The sequence below is a fragment of the Parus major genome, chromosome 15, assembly GCF_001522545.3.
Source record: "Parus major isolate Abel chromosome 15, Parus_major1.1, whole genome shotgun sequence".
Classification (NCBI taxonomy): Eukaryota; Metazoa; Chordata; class Aves; order Passeriformes; family Paridae; genus Parus; species Parus major.
The window spans coordinates 4,330,555-4,348,948 of record NC_031784.1 but is presented as its reverse complement, the minus strand read 5'-3'; the positions used below and the strand labels follow the sequence as shown (position 1 = coordinate 4,348,948).

The 18,394-nt window shown below is 54.4% G+C and overlaps 1 protein-coding gene across 3 annotated transcripts in view; it reads right to left on the bottom strand.

The window, feature by feature from the left end:
* Positions 1-15,223, bottom strand: part of SGSM1 (small G protein signaling modulator 1) — a 35,949-nt gene extending 20,726 nt beyond the window's left edge. For all 3 annotated transcript variants that reach the window (XM_015644315.3, XM_033518164.1, XM_033518163.1), the window contains exons 1-5: positions 15,190-15,223; positions 15,034-15,077; positions 4,857-4,932; positions 1,365-1,527; positions 465-617 (exon numbers count right to left, since the gene is read on the bottom strand). In XM_015644315.3, coding sequence (XP_015499801.1) covers positions 465-617; positions 1,365-1,527; positions 4,857-4,932; positions 15,034-15,077; positions 15,190-15,208 — 455 coding nt within the window. In that variant the 5' untranslated portion in view covers positions 15,209-15,223. The remainder of the gene's footprint in view (positions 1-464; positions 618-1,364; positions 1,528-4,856; positions 4,933-15,033; positions 15,078-15,189) is intronic.
* Positions 15,224-18,394: the final 3,171 nt, after the last annotated feature.

The following is an 18,394-nucleotide window of genomic DNA, read 5'->3' as shown; positions in this document are numbered from 1 at the left end:
TGCAAAGTTATAGACAGTTGTTTAAATCCTTGTCATGCCCTTTCTCTTTCTGTATCTCCCCTTGATGGGGAGAGGGCAAGAAGCCCTAAACAGGCTGTTTCCACCAGCTGAGAAATTCCTGGGGAACAGCAACCCTCCTGCAGCACATTGCAAGCATCACCATCTCCTAACTAACCTGTCCCAGGACAGGACACCTCAGCATGTGGATCCCAGAAGACACGGACAGTGCAGCCCTGCCAACCCAGCCATCACCAGGGCCAGTGGGGCCTGCCTGTATTTTAGGGAGTGCACAGTGGTCACCTGCAGCAGGGCATCCATCGGAGTCCCCACAATGGGCACTGAGTGACACACCTGGCCTGTGCCATCCAGGGACTTCCCTGGCCCACGTGGATCCTGGTGCTGTTCAGGCAGCAGCACCCCCAGTGCCATGGACAGGGACACGGGGGGCCTGTGCCAGCACTCACCTGCTGTTCTCCACCAGGTAGTGCACGATTTTATCCAGGACCTTTTCAAAGAGGGCTGTGCGGATCCAGAGGTGTTTGATGGCCTGAGGAGACAGGTTGGGCAGCTTCGGCACCTTGCGCACGTTCTCCGGCACCCCCTGGGCTTGGTTTCGCCTTTAGAGGTACAAGACAAGAGACAACAACACCACAGGCTCATCCCTGGACTCTGAGGGAGCCCAGGGCCCTCCTGCCACCAGGAGTTTGGGGTGCTGGGGGATCCCAGGGAATTGCCTGGGACAGAGCTCTGGAGGTGTTTCCTGTCCCTATCCCATCCCCTGCTCCAGAGGGGCCACACCTGCATTTGAAACCAGATGTCATTAAATCATTTCCCCACTGTGAAGACACCCCAGAACTCTGCTCTCCTTCAGCAGAGTTCTCCAGCCCACACATCTTTCCATGGCTGAGCTCACAGGCAGAGCAGCTCATGTTAGGGCAGCTTAAAATTCCTGCCCACAGGTAGCTGCTCCATCCATCTCCCTGCTAATTGTCCAAGGATGAGTAATCCTCTCCCAGACAGCAGCTGAATTACTGCAGGTTCAAGCCCTGCACATCCAGACAGCCCAAACGTGGTTCCAGCTGGCTTGGTGAACTGGTCCATAAACTGTGAGAGCTCAGGAGCAGCGTGCTCAGCTGTCCCTGAAGCACCAGAGCAGAGAGAGTTAGAACTTGTCCACCCCTGCTTAAACCACAACCACAACTCAGCCTCCTAGAACAGCAACCAGCTGGGTCAAGGGATAAAAAACCCAGGAGAAGACTGAAGGAGCGATTCCTCCTGTCGAGGCTTGAGTTGGACCCAAAGAACGCCTCCCACCCCAAAACCCGAGTGAGCAGAGAGGGTTGGCAGCCACGCTGGTGCCTTACGCGTTCTCAATGAGCTGCTCCAGGTCCTGCACCTTCCTGCAGAGCTCCTCTGCCAGGGGGAAGCTCTTGCCCACCTTCATGAACAGCGCTGCGATCTTGTTGCTGCGCAGGAACCCGGCCGCCCTCCGCTTCAGCCCAAACAGCACACAGCATTCCACGGCGGCTGCAGAGAGCACAGGCCTCAGGATCAGAATATTCCCAGTTGGAAGGACCCACAGGGATCATTGAGTCCAACTCTGAGTGATTGGTCCGTCAGTGGAACACACAATTATTAGCAGCAAGAAATCTTGGCTTTATTAGCTCTAGCCAGCTGTGCCAGCCTCAGGGTCACTGCGGCACCTTCCCTACAGAGTCAGGCCGAGAGAGTTGGGGCTGCTCAGGCTGGGGGAGAGAAGGTTGTGTGGAGACCTCACAGCAGCTCCCAGGATCTGAGGGGATTCCAAGGAATCCAGAAAGAGACTGTTCATCAGGACCTCTCCCACTAGAGCAGGTTGCTCTAAGCCCCATCCGACCTATCCTTGAATACTTCCAGGGATGGGGCAGCCACAAGCTCCTAAAACTCCTCAGACAGTCAATTTGAAGGCAGAGGCTTCAGGAAATTGTAATCCCATTCCACAGGAGAATTAACAACAAGCACCACAGCTCCTCCAGGCAGGGCAATTGCTGTGCTGGGCAAACAGGCTGACACTCTCCTTGTGGGTTTCTTGTGGATTGTGGGGAAATCAACATTTTTTCCTGATGTTTTCCCTTCATCCCAACCTAAGGGATGGGCACAGCTGGAATAGGAGGCTGTGCTGGGATGGTGTGAGCCAGGAGAAGAAAGCTCAGGAGCAAGGACAGGCACATGCTGAGGGTTTCTAAAGCAGCACAGGAAATGGGGCAATTTCCACCAAAAGATCTCAGTGTCCATACAACCATTTTTCTGAAAAGCTGAAAGGAACAAAGAAGGTGGGGATAAACCACAGGCAATGCCAGCAGCTCAGTCTGGCTTTGAGGACTCGTTGGCACCTGGGGACACAGGGACTCATTAAGTCCCTGTGGAGGGCTGTGCCTGACTCCACGTCCTGGACTCTACCCAAAGGCACTCACCAAACCCCAGTGAGTGCCCAGACAGCCCCAGACACCTTCCCTGTCCTGCCACGGTGAGCGGGGATCCCGGGAACCGGCGATGTCTCCATAGAAAGACACACACACACACACACAGGCTCTGCCAGCAGCTCCTTCCCAAAGTCCCCTGGGAGGGCCCAGGATGGATGTCTAGTGCCAAACACAGACTGATTAAACAGGCTGATCAAAGCACTGGAAAATAACACAGACCCACAATCCTCGGGCCCTTGATCCAGGTCTGAAAACGAGTTCTGCTCCCTCCTCCCCAGGAAGCCAGCGCTGCTGAGCTGAGCCCACCAAATGCTGCTTCACCTCCTGTCTGGAAAGGAACACTTCCCTACAGCTGAACAACTCCACAGACACCTGGAAAAAGGCATTCCATGCATCCCAGCAGCTCCCAGGCTGGGAGAGGCTCATTATCCTGCCCTGCTCCGTGCTGTGCCTGAGCTCGGTGCCGAGCAGCAGCATCCGAGGGCGGTGAGACACGGCCTGTGCTGGCAGAACAGCAGATTTGGGCCAGCCCAGCCCTGCTGACCCCCAGCAGCCAGGCAGAGCCACTGCATGGACATCTGGCTTTGAAACCAGGCCCTGCACAAGCCCTCCCAAAGCCCAGAGGGCTTCACCTGCCCCAGGATTATGTGCAGCAGCAAATAAATTAAACCCCAAACTGCTCCATGGCTTTGCCAGAAAAGCCAACATCTCCCTCATTTCAGCTCCATGGCTAAAACACAAATGACAAGAAGCCCCACCTGCCTGGGACTGCACCCAGGGGTGCCTATTTGGATTGCTGAAAGCTCAGGTACCCATGGGGGCTGCTCCTGCCCAGCTGCACTCCCAGTGTGAGCTCCCAGTGCCACCAGTTCCATTCCAAATTCCCAGCAGACAAATGGGAGCACTGGTGCTCATGTCACGGGCAGCACATCCCAGCCCCTGCCAAGCAGGGAAAAATCTCATGTCCTGAAAGGCCTCTGGCACAGAGCATCAAGCAGCATCTGTTCCAAATGCCAGATCCAAACCTCTGCAGAACACCACTCCTGCTGGCAGAACTACAGGGAAACGTGCAGCTTCCATAGGAAAAACTCTCCCCATGCTCTACGAAATCCAGGGGTAATGGTAGGATTTTTAAATGGGATGAGTTTTGGAGCTCAGTTGTGTCACCACTGCAAAGAGATTCTCCTCATGCCTCAGGATATAACTCACAGCAGAGTCAGGATATTCAGGATATCATCTACAGCAGATGCACACGGTGCAGGGTCCCTGCTCAGCTATGCCCAGGTAAGGGGGGAGCTTTGACTCCTGGAAGAAGACTGAAGATATTCCTGAGCTGCCCAGAGCTCTGACGCCATCCAAACCTCTCGGGCTGAGCAGCCTTGGCTGACGTGGACACCAAACCCTGCGCTCCCACGGCCCCGCCGCCGGCTCCCCATCAGCCTCCCAGGGCAGCCTGGACGTGACAGATGCCAGCTCGTGTTTGTCTGCTCCAAACCTCCCCTCTCAGCAGCACGGGGGGGCCGGGGGCTGCTGCCCTTCCCTGCCGGAGCTGCTCCATCCGGAGGGGTTTGCGCTGCGCCGGCTGCACGCAGGGCTCCGTCAGGAGGGCTCTGCTGGGAAGGCAGCTCTCTCCAGGGAAAAGGACAGCTCTGGCAGCCCGAGCCAGCCTTGCAGCACGCTCTGCTTGGCAGGGGAAGAGGTTATTTATAAGCTCACCCAGCTCCTGGAGAGCCACAACAGCGGGGAAGGTGCAGGAACCATTCCAGGTTCCTTGCTGAAGAGCGGACGGAGCAGGAGGGGGACACCAGGAACCAGGGAAAGGGCAGCAGCAGCTTAAGAGGGCAGAAGGAAGCAAGGAGCCCTTCGTGCCTGCATGCCTCAGCTCCCTGTCACAGGAGCCTATAAATAATCCCAGGCTGAGGAGCCTCATGCTGCACAGAAAAGCAGGAATGAGTCACACCTGGAAGTCTGCTCTGCTCTTTCGATGCCACACAGGGACCACGGGCTGGGAACAGGCTCCTGAGCATCTTTGATGTGAGGGCCCAGCAGGAAAGGAGAAAGCCCTGCCTCCTTTCCATAAACTCCTATTCCGTAACAGCAAAGAAAAGATTTGGACTCGGCAGGCTTTCAGTTGAATCAATTCTCAAGGGAATTTAAAAATTAAATATTATTTCTAGTCCTTCCTCAATGGCTGCACACACTGCCAGCATCCCTCCCCCTTTTGACACATCCCTGTGTATTTTTAAGCAGAAAGACCTCAGGGATTCCAACCTCTGCCAGAACAATCCATCCTCTGGCACTCCCCATTTCCCCAGCCCAAGGTCCTGGAGCTGGAGCGTGTTCCCAGGAGTGGCACAGCACCAGAAGCCCCAGTCCCCAGCATGGGAGACTCACCACAAAAGGAGATGATGTGGCTGCTGTCCTCATGCACAAACTTCCTGGTCACAGCCTCCTCCATGATCTGCTTCACCTGCAGGACAGAGGCAGTTAGGGAAAACATGGAATTTCAGCCATGGACCAGAGCGAGGAGACCTGCAGTGGGGTGGGTGCACAGGAACCTCCTCTGCTCCCAGGTTTTCCCCATGGCCCAGGAGATCTCACAGAGGATTGATGTGGCTCTGCCTGCTGAGCATCACCAGCTATTTCAAAAAGTCAGGTATAAAAACAGGGCTGTTTCATTTTTGAGAAGCTTCACAGTAGGAAAACGATGAGCTGAGAATTAACCAAGGGAACTGAGCATGGCTCAGTCATCTAATAAAGGTACCCAAATCTCATATTCAATGTTTTTACAGCATTGTTCTCTTCTCTCATTTTGTTTGACAAATTTCCTGCGGCACAGCTGTCCCAAATGACTGCAACTATCTATCAATGCCTAATTCAGTGACCACCTGGCACCAGCTGTGCCCAGGAATTCCATTTGCACAGCAGTGCCAGCAGCTCTGCCCTCCCTGACTCACAACTGGCACTCAGCTGATCCAGAGGAAGCTGTCACTTGGTGCTCATCAGGGGCACGATTAGGGGACAAAAACAAATAGGACCTCACAGAAATCAGGAGGGTATTTTTTGCAGGGGGCAGACAGGAGGTCAGACCCACCAGGTCAGGTCTGGCAGCGGTGTGGTGACTTCCATCCCCAGCTGTCACTCTCCCTAATCCTTCTGCAACCAGCCAAAGCCCAGCTGAATCTTTGCTCCTTAAAACATTCAGCTCCCAAACACTTTTCCTTTCAAACACAGCTGCCAGCATGCTTGGATCTCATCTTCCAGTGCCTCTGTAACATCTTGGCTTTGGAAAACACAGAGGAAAGTGTTCCCAGCGCAGAGCTGAGGGTGTGAAGGAAGCTCTGCTTAGCAAGGTGTTCTCCCTGAGGGCACAGGGAGGGAAATACAGCAGGTCAAGACTTGGCCAAGCAAGCCTTGCATGAATGAGAGACCTTTAATGGCATCATTTGGGGAATTAAACTCCTTTGCAAGGTACAATCAAGGTCAGTTATGCACGGCTGACAGCCCCATAAAGGAAATCCTGAGTATGGATTAAGAGCAGAGCACTGTCTGAGCCAAGAGCTGCTCTGTGCCAGAGCCACCAGGTGAGATCCCAGCGCTGCTCTGTGACTAACAGAGCCCTGAGGCTTCCCTGGATTCCAGCAGCTGGTACTGACTCAGGAAGTGACAGCAAGGAATGTCACCGAGATGTGGAGCTCAGGGCTGGAGGTGGCTCAGAGCGCTGGGAAGTTCCTCTTGGCACAGCATGGTCCAGCTCCTGCACCTCCACATCTCCCAATGCTGCACTCAGAGCAGTGACTCCACCTGCAGGAACACCCCAGGGACCAGGAGAAAGCTCCAGCTTCCACCTCAGCGCTTTATTGTGTCCTAAAACTGCCCCTGGTCAGGGCTCCTGCTGGTGCTCCCTCATTCCTTACCTCCCACCTGCAGTTTTCCCCTTGTCCCAGTGCTCCATGCAGGGAAGGGGCAGCTGCAATCCTCACCGAGGGCTCCTTGCTCCAGCACCATTTTATCTTCACTTCAGCAGCAGAGACAGGGACAGAGAAGGCCCAGCAAGAGGAGAGGAGCCTCTGTCTCTCACACATCCCTCGGTCTTGGCTGCAGGGCTGGATCAGGGATGGGAAGCAGCGCACATCTCGTGTCCACCAGCACCCAGGTGCTCCCCAGAGCTGCCCCTTTTCCTCCACCTGGAATTCCACATGTCCACCAAAGATATTCTGCCAGCCTGTCCAGCCCAGGAGCCATCCCTGGGAGCAGCCCTGCTGGGGAGGTTCACATCTTGGGGCCCTCAGGGATTCCCTGAAATTTGGCTTTCCCTTGTGCAGATGGCTCCTGAGCCTCACCCAGGCAGGCAGAGCTTCTTTTGTCAGCAGGATGCAGCACTTCTCTCTCACACCTCCAACTGATCCCCCAGAAAATAATTGCACATAGATATTAAATGTACACTCATGGCAGCACTGGTGGGATCAAGATTTTAACCCAACCCCCCCCAAAAATACACCTGAAAATCAATGTGCTTTACCAGCTTCTGATTCAATCAGAAAATATTCCAATATAAGCAGTCTGTTCAAGTATTTGTTTGAAATTCCAGTGTATTGACACTGCCTGCAGTGACCATCTGCCTGTCCAGGGCCTGGGGACCATCCAGGACAGCAGGACCCGGCTCTGACCGGGCATTTCAGTGCCAACACTGCACACACCACCTGCACGCTCCAGGCACACACAAAACACCTTCCAAGAGACACAGTTTAGTGGAAAATTACTCATTAAAAGTAAAAAAAAGAAAAAAAAAAAAATTGCACTGTGTTGGCTGAGGTTGTAACGCTAAAAATAAATCAAGGGCTGGAAATGGGAAGGGCACTGCAACAAAGACCAGCCCCAGCAGGGAGAGGCCAGACAGACAGACATGGCCTCCTAACACAAAACAAGGGATGTCTTGGAATCCTGGAATGTTTTGGATGGGAAAGGGCCTTAAAGCTCATCCAGTTCCACCTCCTGCCGTGGACAGAGACACCTTCCACTATCCCAGGTTGCTCCAAGCCTCGTCCAACCTGGCCTGGGACACTTCCAGGGAACAGAACTGACACTTCCAGGGAATAGAGCCAAGAGCTCCCAACTTTCTCTAAGAACCAAGAAAGTTTTCCAACAAAACCATCTTACATTTCCCCAATCAGGCACACTTGGCATCTGTAGGACAGCTCAGAGGCAGAGAACCCCAAAACTCCTGGCAGATCTGCCGTGCTGTTGTCTGCAGACCCCAAAGGACTCGGAGCAGCCCCTCCCCAGCCAGCTGGGATCCACCACAGCTGGGATCCACCACAGCTGGGATCCACCACNCAGCTGGGATCCACCACAGCTGGGATCCACCACAGCTGGGATCCACCACGTGCTCTGGATCCACCGGGAATTTGAGCCGCCCAGGGATGGGAACGTGGCTCAGCCACGCTCAGCTCCCTCCGCAGAGAAGACTTGAACAGCCTCTCAATATGTGCTGCACTCCAGCATTTTCATGCTAATTCTCAGATTGTAGCCAGAACAATCCCAACAGATGAAGCTGCCCACTCTGGATCTCATGCCAGCCTAGGGAAATGAGATGTTTGCTCTTCTTTTATTAGAAAGGAAATTAAAACAGCAACTAATAATTTAGCTGTAGGTAAACTCAAGAGGAAAATCATCAAGCATTTCACAACAGCACAAACAACCCCCTTGGCTCCAGCTGTGAGCACAGGACATGTCCCCCTGGAAAGTGAAATCAAACCCTCACCTGTCCAAAAACCCCAGGCCCCAGGGAGGGATGAAGGCTTAAACCTCTCTGCTGCAGAATTCCCAGGAATATGCATCATCCAAAGTCCAGCTCTGCTGTCACTCAGCCCTGCTGTCATTTCCACTGCTGGAACAAGCCAAATTCCACCACAGCCACAGCCACCACCGAGCTGCAGGGACCAGCAGCAAGCCAAGAACTCCAGGTTTAATTAGCCCAAGGCAGTATTGACTCACAACTGTTCTACCTGGCCAGAGTTTTCCCTACAGAACCTGTACTCTGGGTCATTCAGGGATGTTTCCAGCCTATTTCTCTGCCTCTTGCAAAGCCTTTCGCTGGTTATTGAGGCATTTCTGTGGAAGCACAGGACCTCCTGTCTATCTGGCCATGCTCATAACTCTGTGAAATTGTTTACAGCAAGCCAGATGCAAATCAGGGTCCCCAGGGAGATCCTTTTCCCAGTCCTGTTCCAGGCTCAAGCTCACTCATGTTGCCACAGGATGAGGGCTGCTGTGGGGATGCTCCTGGTCACCAGATGCAGGAATGGGCCTGGTTGCCATATCCAGCACCAAAAAATGCCTGGGTGAGGAAAAGAATGTGGCACAGCATCCACACACTGGAGCCAAAGCAGCGGGAGAACATCCCATCCTAAACCAAATGGATTTACAACAGAAAACAGAGATGGAGATGATGATGGAGATGATGATGATGATGATGATAATGATGATGATGGAGATGATGATGGAGATGATGATGATGATGATGATGATAATGATGGAGATGATGATAATGATGGAGATGATGATGGAGATGATGATGGAGATGATGATGATGATGATGATGATGATGATGATGATGATGATGATGGAGATGATGATGGAGATGATGATGATGATGATGATGATGATGATAATGATGGAGATGATGATAATGATGGAGATGATGATGGAGATGATCATGGAGATGATCATGGAGATGATGATGATGATGATGATGATGATGATGATGATGATGATGATGATGATGATGATGATGATGATGATGATGGAGATGATGATGGAGATGATGATGGAGATGTCTCCTGCTCCCTCTGAACATCCTCCTCTACATGGAGTGTCAGATCAGGTGGATGAGATGCTGCAAGACCAGAGCCAGGAAGCTGCACTGCTTGTACCCCCTCAGAGTCACAGAATTCATCACAGAATCATGGAATTGTTTAGGTTGGAACAGACCTCCAAGATCACTGAGCCCAACCATTTACCCAGCACTTCCAGGTTCACTGTTCCTGTTCAACCCACCTGGCCCAGAAGAACCATCAAGCCCCCAAAAGATATCAAGCAAACAACAAAATAATTTTAAAAGAACCAAAACCACCCCATCCATTGATGAAAGAGACTTTAAACTTGATTTGCTTTTGTAAATTTGCTTTTCAAATTCTTTTCCAAGCTGTAGCTTTCTCCTTCTCATCAGCATTCTCATCACTGCTTTGATTATGTGTTTGAAGTTAATTCTTGCACTTAAAAAAATCCCATTTTCCATGTCAGTTTTGGTGCAATAATTGCATGTGGGCATTCCTTGCTGCAGTCTGAGCTCTCCTGCAATTGCTTCTCCCAACCAAGGCCTCTTTCCAGGAAAAAGCTGCCCATGGAACACTGCAGCACTGTCACTTCTCAGGTGTTACAAAACGCTGAAGGATCACTGAGATGCAACATTAGGACACCCCCAGGTGTATTTGCAAGGACAGCCTCCCCTGCACTGCAGGGGAATATTTCCCAGCAGGAATGTCAGCCTGGTTTTGCTGGATGTACCAAAGGTGTCCAAGGCACAGCAAGTGCAGAATCTCTGCTCAGCTCCAGGACACAAAGATTTTATTCCAAACCCCCAAGTCCTCCTGGTGCCCACAGGAGGCTCTGTGTGCAGGGAATGCTGATGGAAATCCTGGGATATTTCATCATGTTGGAGCTAAAGCAGAACTTCCCAGACTGAAACCTCTCATCAACCAGATTTATCTCCTCATGTGAAAATGAAATGTCTGCCTGTTGTTGCTACAACACCCTTTTTTAGCAGCCTTGTTGATAAAATTCACATTTTCCAACAAGATTTCCTGTTTCTCCTGCGTTACCACGTTCCTCATCTCTCCAACAACAAACACCCTGATTATCCCACAAGCAGGTGCCAGACAGACTGCTCAGCACCACCACGAGCTGCAGCCACGCTCTGACACTTCTCCAAGAGTTCACTGGCTGACCACAGAAAAAAAATATCCCAATTAATTGTGCTTGGATCAGTTAAAACACCCCCAGCTGCAGGGCACGGGCTCCATTTGTACCCAGGGAGGTTTTGGTGGCCCCTGGCACGAGGGGACAGCACAGGGACAGCTCTGATGGCACCAGGCACTTGCCTTGAAAGCCATTTGGCAGTTCCCTACTCTTGCTGCCTCAGAAACATCCATCACCCTGCAGCCCACTGAGACCTTTGGCTTTGCTAAAAGTCATATTTAATTATTTATGACCGCTCGCTGAATAAAACATGGCACCTCCTGCAGCTGAGGGATCCTCCTGGTGACACACAGGAGGGAATTCCAGGCCAGCCCTTCCCCAGAAACCACGTCTGCTCACAGCTGGGGACTGGGATGAGGCTCCTTGGGGGATAAGGGAAGAGAAGAACTCCCAATATTTGTGCAGTTTGCTGGAAAATGAGTTTAAAATAGATTAATGGAAGGATCCAAAATGCAGCATTGCATTATCCTGGGGGACACAGGGGTGATCCCAGCCACGTGCATTTGCTGTTAAGTGTTTTTGCACCAGACTTTCTTCACACAGCATCAAGTTCTGGTCAAAAATCCGTGCTTACAACACTCATTTAAGCTGCCTAAGATCACGTTAGAGCTGGTTCTATTCCTGTTGTGCTTGTCAAACACACATTTCCACGCCATCTGTGGGCACTGCTGGCACTGCTCGCTGTAAATGCTCAACACAGACATTTAAGGAAACATTTAAGGCAAACTTTAGTCATTTCTGTGTTTTTCCAGCACACCCGACCCCCAAGCCAGGTTCTGTTCTCACCACATCCCAAAGCTCCTGTTTTTCCCAGGTAATGATGGCATTCACTGCCACCATGGCAAAGGATGGTGCTGAAACCAAGGGCAACTTCCAGCTCCAAATTGAAGTCCTGAATCTGTGCAAAGCCAGGTATTTCCATGGCAACAGGAGGGAGGAGAGCAGGATATTTTGGCAGCAGAGGACAGAGGGTCCCCTGGCCCAGGGCAGGAATGAGGAAGGGGGAAAGCAGCACAAAACCTGCTCTGGAGATGAAGGCTCAAGCCAGGGGTTTCTGGAGCACGAGAGCTCTTGTGCAAAGCCCTGCTTCTGTCTTTAAAAGGAGAGGAAATGGTCCCCAGTGATCAGTGCTGCTCTTCAGAGCAGATCGATGCAGGCAATCGAGAAATGCTGCATTAAGGGCCCTCTGTTCTCTCATGGAACAGAAACATTTGAAAAAGGCTGCCCTGGGTGCTTGACAGACATCAGAGGGTCCCTCTGCCAACAGCAGCTTTCATCACCAACCTTCAGCTCATCATCCTCATCCTTATCTTGCCTGAACACTTTTGACAGCTACACAAAGGCCTTTTCCTTTTTTTTTTCCCTTTTCTAATAAGCTGGCCTTGAGAACATTTAAAGCTCTCAACATTAATTTTTCAAATCCTAGTAACATTAAATTAATTTACAATTTTCTACCCATCCAGAATGAAATAGCTGGCACTGACGCCTGCAATCTGATATTTAGGAGCGGCAGGCACACAGAAAAACAAACCCAAGCTGCAAAAGCATTGCTCTTACCAGTCATTTGTGTTATTTAGCCACAAACCAGGCAACATGACTGCAAAGCAGGGGCTTCTCTGAAAGGGTGGGAGGAAGAGACTGACTGTTGTTCCCATGACACATGATGAAGGAATTAGTCAACAGCTACACAGTGACAACCATTCCAGCTACTGAAAAAATAAACAATATATCTGGTGGAAGACAGGCAGGCTGTGGTCAACCCCGGTTTTTGAAAGAATTCCTAAGAGAAGGCAGCAAAATGTTCAATCCAGGTTCAATAATTACTGATGAATAAAGACTCAGAGCTGCTTCCCGGGTGGCAAGTTAAACATAAACTAAGTTTTTGCAGAAGAACGACCGAGATGACTGTTTGCTTTCATACAGCACTCAGCTTTTCACTCAGCTCACATTCCAGGGACACGTGTGCAGGTGGATTGCACAGGTAACACCTGCTTCCCTTCCTCTGTGCCATGCAGCTGCCTGGAGAGAGTTAAAAACAGACCTCAGGACTCCCCTCTATTCAAAACAAAACTCCTAAAAGAAGGGGAGGAGCACAGGTTGCAAGGGGAATAATTCTAGTTGAGAACCCACACCCCTCCAAACCTGGGTATTTCAGGCTCTGGGTTTGTAAAAAAGCCTCGTTCCATCTGATAAAAATCTCTAAAAATTCAGAGGATGCTGGTCACGCTGCTTATCCTGCATAAGAGGACACGGGATGCCTCACAAAGTCAGAGCTCACTCCTTCCCCTGCAGCCTGCTGACAAACAGTCAATTCTGCAGCTTCCAGGGTTGGTTTGATTTGTTATGACCATATGGGGCAGAGGGGAGAGGAAGAAGATGGTGACAGATAACACAGCTCATCTCAACCTGCACATCCACTGCAGCACAGGACTTCTCCAGAATCCAGTGCCTTAACCATGGCAACAGCCAAATACTGAGGGCTGCTCAGTGCCCTGGGTAATTCCTGTTTATTGTTCCTGTCCCTGCCCGGATCAGACCTTCTTCCCAGTGTTTGCCTCACTCAGTTATGGCCCTGGGGTGACAGATGTGGCACAGCTCCCCAAGGACAGCCCTGCCTGTCCCTGCTCTCAGCTGGGCTCACCTGCACTGAGGGCAGCTCACACAGAGCCCTGGCTGGAGCAAAACCAGGTGTGGCCTTGTGAAATGAGAATGCTGTAAGGTTTGAGAAAGGTTAAAATTCTGGGAATGGGGGCAAAAAAACCTCCAAATTTCTGCAACTGGCCCTTTCTACTGCTCCTTGGAGTGTGCACAAGCTCCTGACTTAACCTGAGGTCAGCCTAGAAGAGGAAGAAAAACCAAAGCATGAGCAGGGAGCAACAGGCAGAAAAACACCCTACCTGCTGCCAGTTTCAGGGATGGTGCTATATATACCTAATAATGCCTCCAGGATCATGTTTCCCCAGGTTTTTCATTCCTACCAGAGCAATGCCCAGATGGAGAGCACAGGTCCTCCATGGAATTCCCCCACCTGTGTGGCCATGCACCCACAGCCCCCATTGCTGGACCCAGCCCCTGTCCAAGCTCAGCACTTCCAGCAGGAGTGGAAGGCAAATTCCAAGGGAATGGCAACCACCCAGTACCTGCACAGGCAGGGAACCCACACCAACATCCCGAACAACAGGACCACCAAAAAATCCTCTGCTCTGTGCCAGCACAAAGGGGCTGCTGGAGAGAGGCTGGAGTGTGTCAAACACCCAGGTCACAGCTCCACGGTGAGAGAGTGAGGGCAGGAGGGCATTCCCTACGCACCCCATCCCTCCCCCAGGCTTTACTCACACCAAACCCACGTTATTGCCCCAACAGAAGGGCACGGACCAAGCCCAGCTCTGCTCTCTGAGGCACCAGCTCCACTTTCCCCCCACACACAGCCCTGGGAGGGAGCGAGGCCGGGCTCTGAAGGGCAGCACAGGAGAGGCTCTGGGGGAAGCCAGGAGCAGCCCTGGCTCCCACCCTGCAGCAGCCGTCTGTGCACCCAGGAGCTGCCACAGACAGTCATAATGAGATGGCAGCTCTATCCACAACGCTAAATAAATGTCATACCCTTTTCCTGGTTTAATAGCTGTTGCTGAGGCAACCAGTAGTATTCCTTAGCACCACACCCGGCACAGGATTAGAGGTGGGAAGCGGTCGGGATGGGCAGCGCTGTCACCCTCCCCAGCCCCACCACCCACGGCTCTGCTCCTCCCGGCTCCGAGCAGCATCTTCCACTCGCCGGGTTCTGTAAACCGGATAGCGAGATGTTGGTAACACCAGGAACCAAACACCACACACACCCCCTCATCCTGCATCCCGGGACGTGACCTGCAGGGACAGAGCGTGGGCAGGACATGACAACAGCTGCGGGTGACCCAGCTTCGGCACCGAACCGGGCTCCGTGACCGGACCTCAGGGCTACCCCACGGCACAAACACGGAGCTCCAGGCAGCTCAGCATCAAACAGCGTACGAACTAATAGAGTTAAAGATGCCTGAGAAGAGGGAGCACGGCGAGATGCAAAACGCCATCGCCCTGCACTAGGCACACATATTTGGGGTCCCCCCTTTTCCCGGCCAGGGTCCCCATCACCCGCTGCCCCCCCCCGCCCTGCCAAGGAGCGCCGTGCTGCGGGAGGGCTCGTCCCATCCCCGCTCCCAAGGGAAGGATGCAGCACCGGGAGTCGGCCCTTTTTCCCTGCGGAAAATCCCAAGTTGTGGCGTGCTCTGCCCCCAGCCAGAGGCGATTTTCCAAGGATGCGGGGCGCTGGGATGCCGGGCACCGGCGCTGCACGGATGCTTCTCCTCCCCCCGGGACCCGCAACCGCGCCCGGCTGGGCTTTCGGCCGGGTGGGCTCTCGGCCCCGTTCCGGGCTGGTTTTTGGGGGGCTCTTAAACCCGCGGTAGCAGCAGCCGGGCGGGCCCGGGGCTCCCCCCGGGCAGGAACCGCCGCATCCGCGGGCACCGGGCCGGGGCTGCTCCGGGGGTCCCGCACCCACCTCCTTCTTGACGGTGCGCAGCAGCCGCTGCCGGGTCTCCGCCTCTGCGGGGAGAAATGAGGAGAAGAGACCCGTTAGTGCGGCCCTGCCCCGCCACCCTCGCTCCCGGTGCCGGTCCCCGGTGCCGGTCCCGGTGCCGGTCCCCGCCCGCCGTACCCGCCGGGACCGCCGCCATGGCCGCGCTCGCTCCGCAGCGCCCGCAGACTGCCGGGCACCGGGCCGGGCCCGCCGGGCCGCACCGCCCCCCGCCCCGCCGGGGAGGGGCCGCCGGGCCGCCAATCCGCGACCGGCACCGGCACCGGCACCCCGGCACCCCGGTACCCCCGGCACCAGAACCCCGGTATTCCCGGCACTGGCACCCCGGTACCCCCGGCACCAGAACCCCGGTACCCCCGGCACCGGTACCCCGGTACCCTCGGTACCCCCAGCGCCAGAGCCCCAGTATTCCCAGCACCGGTACCCCGGTACCCCAAGCACCGGCATCCCGGTACTCCCGGCATCCGCAGCCCCGCCAGCCCCGGCATGCCCCGAACCCCCGGCACCCCCGGCAGCGGCGGGTCGAGGAGCGACCGGGTGCGGGCCGGTGGTCCCGCGGGTGTCTCAGCCGGGACCGGGGCCATGGTGCGATCACAGCCGTGCCCCTGCTCCCGGGTCGGCACCAGCCCCCTCCCAGCTGACCCCAGCCAGGTCCCCGCACCCCCGACCCAGCCCCGAGGTGTCCGGGGACAGCGGCGGCGGGGCTGGGTGACACGGGACGGGAGAGCCCTGGGGGTGTCCCCGCACGTGGGGACCGCTGGGGCAGTATCTGGCCTCGGACAGGGGTTCAGGGCTCTGGGGGTCCCTCGCAGGGGAGAAACAACCACGTCCTTTCAGGCGTGAGCCATCTAGTCCCGCTCCGGTGAGCTTCAGCACAGCGGGAAGGTGACAATAACCACAGACCCCCAATGTCTCCTCTCAAAATCACACCATGGCAGCCCCTCGGAGAGTGCCCTGCCTGCAGCTCCATTAACATCTCTTCTGTTTTCCTCTTCCCTCGTTTACTGTTCCAGGACATTTCCATAGAAACAGCATCCTGGCTCCTCCGCAGTCCAGTTTCCAATAACTACAAACCGCGTTAGTGCGAGGGCAGCGAGCCCGGCCGCGCTGCACGGCGGCCCCGCCTGGGCCCCGCTGCCATCGGGATTCAATCCCGGCACGGAGGGCAGAGCACGGGCTGACCCCCGGCAGCCCCCCAGGCTGACCCCAGAGCTGGGCTGCATCCTCTGCCTCCGAGCTTTTCCTCCCCTGCTCCTCCCTAATGACAGCAGGGACCGTAACCCCGCTGGTTCCCTCCACCGCCCAGGCTGGCAGGAGAACACGAGGGAGCTCTGGCCTCGGGATTAATCCCAATTCGGTCCCTTCTGTACCTTCCAGGAGGCAGCCTGGACCGTGTTTCCGTGTACTCTGTTTGCTTTTCACTGTTTATATGCCTGTGGTGGCAGCACAAATGTAACCGAGCTGCAGCTCGGGGGAATGTGATTGCTGGACCAGACAGCTCCCAGAATCTTTGGGAGAAAATCGTCTGAAAGAAGCACAGGGACAAGGACTCCCCCCAAGCCTTGCAAAATTCTGCTTCTCCCCGGATTAAAGACAGGTGGGAGACAGTTGGCCCCTGTTTTCTGGAGCTTGGAGAGCTTAAATGAGAGCACGTTGATCTATACTTAATGTGATTAAGTTACATCTCTGAGTATCATGCTAATTAAATTAAACTTCCCACTGCTGCCTCTGTGGCTTAAACAGGATAGTTTTTTAAGACCACAATTCACTCCCCTGCATTTCCCTGCACGGATGAGCAGGTGGGATAAAAGCATTCTGCTGATCAAGCCATCGTGGTGTTTAGAAACAACTTCTAAAGCAATGGATATTCAAATTTAAATCTGATTTGAGTTGGATTTAAACTCTGCACTTTCAATCTGAAGCGATTTGTGCTTTGAATAAAGAGAATAACGGGGAAAGCAGAAGTGAGTGGATGAGGCAGTGCACAGAATGTGTCTGACCGCGATGTCTCAGGTGTTGATACAGAATATTGGGCAGGAATTGTTCCCCGTGAGGATGGCGAGGCCCTGGCACAGGGTGCCCGGAGAAGCTGTGGCCGCCCCTGGATCCCTGGAAGTGTCCCAGGCCAGGCTGGACAGGGCTTGGAGCAACCTGGGCTAGTGGAAAGTGTCCCTGCCCACGGCAGTGGCTGGAACTGCTTGGGCTTTGAGGTCCTTTCCAAGCCAATCCGTTCCGTGATCTCCCCAAGACACCTCTCCCCTGCCCTCCTCCCATCTCCAGCATTTCTTTCCACCTTGCAACTTCTAAAAACACGTGGAGATTTCAAAGCTCTCCCCTGATGGATTTGACAGCGCGGCCCCGACCCGCTGCCGGAGGAGCCGCAGGAGCGGAGGGGAGAGGGGGCAGCGGGACGGGAGCACCGGGAGCATTCACGGCTCATTCCCCAGCGAGCTCCCGGGGGGATCTGCCGGGGATGGAGGTACTGAAGCGACGGCTCTGCTCAGCCCTCGGCTGGAGCGGAGCATCCTCCGTGCCTGGGAACGGAGCCCGTGCCGAGCGCAGGAGCTCCGTGCGCATCCCTGCGCTGCAAACCCCGCTCGGCTCCGGCTGGGAGCGGCTGTGGGAATAGCTCCGGCCACGGAGGTTCCTGCAGGCCCAGCTCTGCCCCTCGGGGTGTGATTTAATAGCTCGGTGTGAGGGAAACAAGAGATTCTTCGGGAGAAAAAGGAGCTTAGCTTTAAACAGACGCCGGAGTTTGAACAGCCGCTGCTTCACAATGGGAAAGGGGTCTCTGTCTCTGGGGGGCTGTCCCCGCTTCCCGCAGACCCCACAGACCCCTGAGACCCCTGGCAGTGCTGAGCCCTCCTGAGCAGGGGCAGGACGTGGCCACAGCGGGGTCTCCCACCGAGCCATTCCACATAAACCACCCCGAGAAAAGGAGGGTCAGCAGCAGAGGAAGAGCTATTATCTGTTATCTATTATCGTCTATTATCTATTCTTTTTCATAGTTGCTACGGCACCAGCTGCCTCAGTTCTGTTATTTATGCCTCGAGATGGTTTTTGGGCAGGGGTTAAACCCCGCTCCCCCCTCACACTCCCCAGGCAGCGGGGATTTCTTCCCTTCACCCCAAAGCCTGGGACAAGGGCGGTCCCTCTGGCAGCCCCCGCATCCCCGGCTTCCATCCCCACTCCCGCGCCGAAGGATTTGGATCCAGGGCTCTGGAAAGTCCCAGGAGGGACACAAATCCCGTATAAAGCACAGCAGGTGAACTGTCCCTCCCTTGTGTGCTGGGGCTGGGCTCGGGGGGAGCCACACCGGGCTCAG